Below are 7,866 nucleotides of genomic sequence, written 5' to 3'. Positions count from 1 at the left end.
AGTGCCCAGTTATTAACCGAAAGGTCTGTAGTTGGAAATCAACATTATGGTCACACACACACACACACACACACACACACACACACACACACATCTATGCACATGCACCAAATAAACTCAGGCCCAGAAACGCTATCTCAGTGTGGGTGTCTTTACTTGTGGATGAATATAAAAGAATAAACTTAAAAAAAAACCCAATCCAAGCCCTCCCTCCCCATGACTGTCCTGAAGCAATGTGGCCCCTCTTCCCCTTCCGAGATAAATAGCGACTTCTGTCTGTCTACCCACCCCACCCCCGGCCCTCTCAGCTATAGACACTCTGGGTATATATATTACTCTACTCGGCAATAGACGTCTCCCGAAAATAGACCTCCCATCCCGCCCCCTTCACGCTCTCCTGGCCCCTTGGCCTCAGACCACCCGCCACCGCAAAATGCTGGTGTCCTTGCCCCCCGTGGTCAGGGCCACACTGTCATCCCACGAGAAGGCCACGTTCGTCACGTGGCTGCTGTGTCCCCCGTACTTGTGGCCGAGGGCCTGTCAGAGAAAGAGGAAGAAACGAGAGGGTCAACCAACGTTGCCATAGTGAGACATGCTAGATTCAGATTCGGGCTCACGCCGGCCAGCGCACAGCATGTTCAAGGACTGGCTTTGCAGAAGGAGGTTGCCAAGCCTTTGTTCCGCAGTGCCAAACCTCCGATTGGCATCCTGGTGCATTACCCATCTGGTTTATCCCGGGACACCACCCCCTCTACCACCACCACCCACCCCATGGTCCTCCTGACCTGACCCAGGAAACCTTCCTGTACCAAACCACGGGCGCCCTGGTGATGCAGTGGGACACGCAATGGGCTGCTAATCACAAGGTCAGCAGTTCAAAACCACCAGCTGCTCCGCGGGAGGAAGGTGAGGCTGCCTGCTCCTGTGAAGACGTACAGCCTTGGAAACCCAAGGGTCGGTTCTCTGTTGTGCCACACAGTTATACATGCGTCAGCAATGACTTGACGGCAGTGGGTGAGGGAGCGTGAGTGCCAACCAACAGGGGTAGGGTGGGCACTAATCTGTTTTTGTTTACTTCACACAGAGTCTGAGACCCGACTCATTGTGGAAGGCCCTGTCGACAGCAATCAGACAGATCCGAAGGAGGATCGACATGAAGGAAGGAGCAGTCGTCGTTAAGGGCGATGGTCCTCGTCATTAGGTATCCTTAACGAGTTGGTCCCAACTCATAGCGACCTAGTGGGCATGAGAATGCAACACAGCCCGCCTGAGTCAGCGTCACGCCTGTTCTTGTTGGACCTCATCATTGCAGCCACTGTGTCCATCCCTGGGAGCATCGAGTGCCTTCCTCTCTGTCCGTGTCCGCTGCTTTAGCAAGCGTGAATGCCCTTCCCGGGGACTGGGCTCTCCTGACAACGTGTCCAGAGTACGTGAGACAAAGTCTCGCCGCCCTCTCTTCTAAGGAGCCTGCTGGCTGTACTTCTTCCGGGGCAGAGCTGGTTGTTGGGGGTTATAGCCTACTGATCCTCATTCCTTTAGCTCGGACTGCTGCGTGCTGGGGCTGGAGAACAGAAAGCCAGCATGCCAAAGGGAACTGCAGCCCTTGCCCCAGAACACCCACACTGGCGGGTGAACTGACGAACCAAGTCTGGCCGTTGTCCGTCACACAGAGGAACCGAGTCAAGACTCGGCCCGAGGTGGCTGAATGTTGGAGAGATCGCGGGAGGCCAACAAAGAAACGCAAACTCATCGCCTTTGAGGCCGCTTTTGACTCCCAGCCACCCGATAGACAGAGGAGAACGACCCCCGTGGGGGTCCAAGGCTGTACATCTTTTGGGGAGTGGCAGACCTGTCTTTCCCTACAAAGCGGCTTGTGGATTTGAACCTCGGCCCTTGCGATTAGCAGCCCAATGTGGAACCCTAGCAGGCCACACCAGACGATCTGTAGCTACCAGAGATGGGAAACTAAACTCAAAACTGTCATCTAGTCAATTCCGAGTCACAGTGACGTTATAGGCACAGCAGCATTGCCCCAATCTTTACGGGAGCAGACAGCCTCTCTTTAGCCCCAGACGGGCATGATGGGTTCAGACTGCTGACCTGGCGGTTCGAAGCCCCCTGTGTAAGCCACAGCACTATCACACATGATTCCTTCCAGGGGTGGACCTACCCAAACCTAACTCCGTGCCCTCCAGTCCAGGCTGACACATAGTGACCTGGCAGCACTGCCCCTGTGGGATTCTGAGACTGGAACTCTTCACAGGAGTAGAAAGTCTCATCTTTCTCCCTCGGTGGGGCTGATGGCTTCGAACTGCCGTCCTTGAGGTTAGCAGCCCAACGGATAACCACTAGGCCCACCAGGGCTCCTCGTCCCAGACATATACCAAAAAAAGGGGGTCTGTGGGGCTGGTTTGCGAACAAAAACCCTGCAGAGTAAAGACAGAGAACGGACATATGCCCAGCCTGGAAAGAGTTGCATCCTGGGTAAAGAATACAACACGATTCTTTCTGCAGACCAGAACATGAAAACCCATCGACTGCTCTTCCGTTCGGACCAGAGGACGGTAGGACGAATCTCTCGGACCGACCCGGGTTCTCTTGGGACAAGCTGCAGGCTGTCTGAGGTATTTTTAGAACGCAAACTGCTGCTGACACTGAAAAACCCAGTGGGATCATGTGAAAACCGCCTGACTCCCGGCTGCTCTCGAGAGAGAGAGCTGAACCTGGCTCCGCACAGGCCCCAAACAGGTGGGGAGCAGGGGCAGCTGTCTCTCTTATTCCTCTGTGGCCTCGGCTGCAGACGCAGTGGCTCCTTCACGCTACGTGCCTGACCCTGTGGTCCTTGGCATTTGTAACCCTGATCCTAGGTGAATCATGAGGGGTGGGGGGGCTTCAAATCAGAGGGTCGGCTCCCGTGTGAATGGTGACTGCCTAATGGTGCATCCCAGGTGCCCCTACATAGCTGTTGAGTGAACAGGATGGAAAAGAACAGAGAAAGAACCTTCAAGACCTTAGAACCGTAGACCCTGCGAGGGCTAGCACCCATTCACTGCCATCGAGTTGAGTATGATTCGTAGCAACCGTATCGGGCACAGGGCAGACCTGTCCCTGTGGGTTTCAGAGACTGCCACTCTCTGTGGGAGTCGAGAGCCTTATCTTGCTCCTGTGGAGTGGCTGGGGGATCCCCACTGCTGAGCTTGCAGTTAGCAGTCCCATGGGGACCCACTCCACCACTGGGACTCCCGCAGTAAGTTCCCACGAATCTAGTCTTTGACATCAACCTTGAGCTTCCGGCTCCGGGATGGTGGGCGCCCACTGCTCCTTGAACAGCTGGGGACACGGGAAAACTCAGGGCTGCCCGGGTCTTGGCCCCCCCACCCCCCTGCCCCTCGAGCTCCTTTGTGAATCTGGATCCCACCCCCTCAGGGGCACTCACCCGAGGCTGACAGCAGGGGTAGTTAAATAGGTGGACCTTGCCAAAGTCGTCTGCCGACACCAGCAGTGTCCCGTCGTGGGACCGGGCCACAGCATTGATGTCGGTCCCATCTGCCCCCTCGGACCAGATCCCTGTGGACAGGAAGGGGGTATGTGTGTGGACGTGGTGAGATGCCCACTGGGGCTCCTGCCTCCCTCCCACCCAGTCTGGCCCCTACCGGGGAGAGGGTGGGGATGCTCTTTTGAATATCTGGCCCCCATTGCCCACCCCTCCCCTAGTAGTCTCAAGGGACAGCCCAGGCATCTGAGAAAGATGCTGCAGGACCTGACCCCAAGGCCCGGACTGACTCATGCCCACCCCCCCCACTCCCCTGGAACTTGGCAGGCATTTAGCCACCCCGACGTCCTGCATTTCCTCAGCTGCCAAGATCTCTGCCACCCTGGGGCTTGGATACGTACTATTCAGTCCTTCCCTCTGGCCACACCATGCTGCCGAGCACCTCCTGACCCTCCACACCCCAGCCTGGGTGGCCGCCTCCTCCAGGAAGCCCTCCTGAGCTCCCTCCCAGCTCCTGGACTCCTCTATAGCAGCCAGTCCAATCGGAAGTCACGATCAGAGGGCAAGTGCGTCTCCCTCCCTGGGCTGTGTGCCCCAGGATGGCAGGTATCAGTCGCGACCTGAGTGAATGGGGCACGTCACCTCACGGGACCCCTGCCTTTTACAAATTCTGCCCACATGCTGGCACAAAGGAGTGAGTTCCACGAGTCTCAGAAATCCACTAGACAGGGACATTTGCTGGGGCGCCTGTGCTCCGCACATATTCTCTCTTTCCAGTACTTACCGAACACCTCAAACCCCAAGACACAAGTGACCGTGGCCCATTCTACATTCCGCACAGCGTCTGCACTGGTGATCTGCTTACAGGTCGCAGGGTCCCCTGGCACAGAGAGCAGGGGAGGAGCTTAGAGCTGGAAGAACCACAGGTGGAACCCGCCAAGCTGAAGGCCCCAGAGCTCACTCACAGGTCCTGATTGGCCCTTGACACCCCAAAACCGAAGCAGCGATGGCTGCTTAGAAACAGAAACCGGAAAGGGGAGGGACTGAAGTGGGATCCAATGGGAAGAGAGCAGCCAAAGCTCCAGCCAATCAGGAAGCAAAACCAGAAACCCAAACCAGTTGACTTGGTGGATTTTTTTGGAGGTGCTAGGTCAGCAGTCAGGCCTGCACCATTTGAGCCTGCAATTGGAGTCTGGGGGTGGGGTGCTCCCAGCCAATCGGAACAGCCCCTGAATACCAAAAGACGCCCCACCCCCCTTCTCGGAATTCAGGGTTATGCAAATGAAGAGTCTGAGTAAAGGCTATAGGTTAAGGTGACCAGCTTTTAACATTGGTAAAGCAGGACACCATTGATAAAACTCATATCCTGGTGAAATAGCCACATGGCAGCCAAAAACCGTATACCCTAGCTTGTCGTGCATTCTTTCCAAAAATTGGGACTTTTTAAAAACACTGCGGGACGCGGGGAAAATTGTTAAAAATCCCACGCCAAAAGCAGGACGTCTGGACACCTTACATAGGTAAGTCAAGCCCAGCACTCACAGTACAGAATCTCGTAGTCCCCAGAATTGGTAACAAAACAGCTGCTGTCCCGGGCCCAGTCCAGGTGGGTGATAAAACTGGAATGGCCCTGCGGGGGGAGGGAAGAGGCAGAGTTAGAGCTGGAGAGGGCAGAAGTAAGAGGGGAGGGCAGCGGGAGTAGACCAGAAAGGGTGGAACACAAATCACAGAGGTGTGGGGGAAACACAAGGGATATAGACACAGGCCTTTGGAGTCTGGGGGCGTGGCCAGGCTGTCGTGGGCGGGGCCAGACAAACTAGCTTAGACCACAAATCAGAGGGTTTAGGACACGTGGGCGGTGCCAGAAACAGAAGGGCAGACTTGGAAAGCCAAGGGCGGGGCCAGACAGAGGGGTGTGCTTCGGATGCCAGGGGCGGGGCTACATGGAGAAGGGGGCTGGGGGCGGAGCTACACGACGGGGCGGGGCTCAGGACACAGGAGCAGGGGGCGGGGCACGTGTGTGGGCGGGGCCAGGGCTCCTTGGTGGATCAGGGCGGTCAGTGGAGCGCTGAAGCAAGGGTCCCTTGAGGTAGATAGAAAAGTGGTTAATTCTGCATAGCCCAGGAGGGTGGCGGCGCGGGCTGGGGGCCACTGCCCACTCACCGAGCACTTGCCCAGGCGGCTGACCTTGCGGCCACCCTGGTCCACTGTGTACACGTACACCAAGTTGTCGTGGGAGCCTACGGCCAGGTACGCCCCGTCTAGGGGAGGGGAGGGGGGCTATGAGGAGGCACCCAGGCTCCGCCCCCTCCTCGCTCACCTTCAGCCCCTGACAATCCCAGACGCGGGGCAATTCCAAACTGCACCACCCGCAGCTGCCCTACACACTGTCCCCCAGGCCGTGTCACCCAGGGTCCACTCCCTTTACCCGTAAAGCTAGACGTCCTTCCCCGTCCCTGCCTCTCCCGAAGCCCACGGCCCACCGCTTACTCGGGGAGAAGCTGACCACCGAGATCTGCTCGTTGCCATCAGTGTGGATCGCCACCAGGTCGTGAGTCTCTGGGTCCAGCAGCAGCCACCTTCGGAGAGAGGGGGTGGGAGGGGTGAGCTGACCTGGCCCCAAACCTAACCAAGCTCACTGCCGCGGAGTCCAAGTGGACACACGAGCACCCCTCTAGGGCAGCGGACAACTGCCCCTGGGGGTTGCTGCTCCCCTGCAGGAGTAGAAAGCTCCCTCTCTCTACGGAGTGGCTGGGGGAGTCCTGTGGCACAGTAGTTATTGCACAGAGCCCCACAGAGTCTCCACAGGTCCCAGAAATCTTGATGGAAGCAGACCGCCAGGCCTTTTGTCCCAAGCACCCTGGGTGGGTCCGAACTGCCAACCTCTCAATTGCCAACCATTTGCGTCATGCAGGGACCTTGCGGGCAGACTGGGGCCCGGTCCGCAGTTGGTCCCCGATTCAGCGACAGTCCCCAGAGAGTGAAGAGGCCCTCCTAAGGAATCCTCCTCGGCTTTACCTGCCAGTTACTGTGCCCACGGCGAGGACAGAGCCATTGGGGTGGAAGCTGGCGGAGCGCGCGGGATCCTGAGGAGAGAAAAGACAACGCAGAGCTGGGAGCTAGGGTCCCCATGTCCACCTGGCCAGTCCTCTGCCTCAGAGCCAACGTTTCAGCCTGACAGCAGGGCTCTCTCACCCTCCCTAAAGATCCCCTCCCACCCCCACCCCACCCCCAGCCTCCACCCATGCCACTGTTCCTCCTTTGTTTAATGTGTCAGTCTGAACAGAAAAAACGCCCCGCCCACCTGCAGCCCATGGCTCTTGATTGTGGAACCTTCTTTCTCCCGGGTTTTAAACGCCTCGATAATGGTTGTAGGTAACTTCCCGAAAGTGTGATTTTGTGGACAACCAGCACCCATGCTTTGAAGGCATTTGTCACCCACGGCCAAAGTGCTTTCCCTACAGAGAGACCAGCAGGCTGGGTCCACCTGTCTGTCTCCACATCTTTATCAGCACCTTCTTTTTTTGCAGGAGTTGGGGGTAGAGGGGTGGGGGCTTGAAAGCAACAGAGCACCTTGGAATCAGACCTGGGTGCAAGCCGTGACTTTGCGGCTGCCTCACTGTGTGACATCGCGCCATCACTTCCCCTGTGCGGCACTCCTCAGTGGCAGAGGTGAGTAACACCCCCATCTCACTTTCCAAGATTGCTACCATATTCAGTGAGGTGTCAAGTCCTTAGCACCACCATTAGCCCCCCAGGAGACACTCACTGAAGGGTGGTGTGATTCCTAAGGAGCCCGCCCTGGTGGCACTGCTGGTTACATGTTGGGCTGGGTTTTTTTAAAGTCATTTTATTGGGGGCTCGTACAACTCTTATCACGATCCATCCATTCATCTATCCACTGTCTCAAGCACATCGGTACGTTTGTTGCCATCATTTTTAAAACATTTTCTTTCTACTTGAGCCCTTGGTATCAGCTTATTTTTTCCCCTTCCTCCCCCACCCTCCCTCACAAACCCTTGATAAATTATAAATTATTTTTTCATGTCTTACACTGTCCGATGTCTCCCTTCACCCACTTTTCTATTGTCCAACCCCCAGGGACGGGGTTATATGTAGATCATTGGGATCGGTTCCCTCTTTCTTCTCCCACCTTCCCCTGACCCTCCTGGTATCACTACTTTCATTATTGGTCCGGAGGGGTTTATCTCTCCTGGATTCCCTGTTTCCAGCTCTTATCTGTACCAGTGTACATGCTCTGGTCTAGCCAGACTTGTAAGGTAGAATTGGGAACATGATAGTAGGGAGGAGGGGGAGGAAGCATTAAACAACTAGAGGAAAGTTGTATGTTTCAGCGGTGCTGTACTGCACCC

The 7,866-nt window shown here is 56.4% G+C and overlaps 1 protein-coding gene across 1 annotated transcript in view; it reads right to left on the bottom strand.

The window, feature by feature from the left end:
* Positions 1-135: 135 nt before the first annotated feature.
* EML2 (EMAP like 2) overlaps positions 136-7,866 on the bottom strand; it is a 33,512-nt gene continuing 25,781 nt past the window's right edge. The window contains 7 exon segments of the mRNA XM_013006618.3: positions 136-537; positions 3,437-3,567; positions 4,278-4,373; positions 5,036-5,123; positions 5,657-5,754; positions 5,984-6,072; positions 6,512-6,579. Coding sequence (XP_012862072.2) covers positions 412-537; positions 3,437-3,567; positions 4,278-4,373; positions 5,036-5,123; positions 5,657-5,754; positions 5,984-6,072; positions 6,512-6,579 — 696 coding nt within the window. The 3' untranslated portion in view covers positions 136-411.

Source organism: Echinops telfairi, unplaced genomic scaffold, assembly GCF_000313985.2.
Source record: "Echinops telfairi isolate 266 unplaced genomic scaffold, ASM31398v2 ScPeMD7_655;HRSCAF=1070, whole genome shotgun sequence".
Classification (NCBI taxonomy): domain Eukaryota; kingdom Metazoa; phylum Chordata; class Mammalia; order Afrosoricida; family Tenrecidae; genus Echinops; species Echinops telfairi.
The sequence above is the reverse complement of the archived record's forward strand: the minus strand, read 5'-3'. Positions and strand labels throughout refer to the sequence as shown.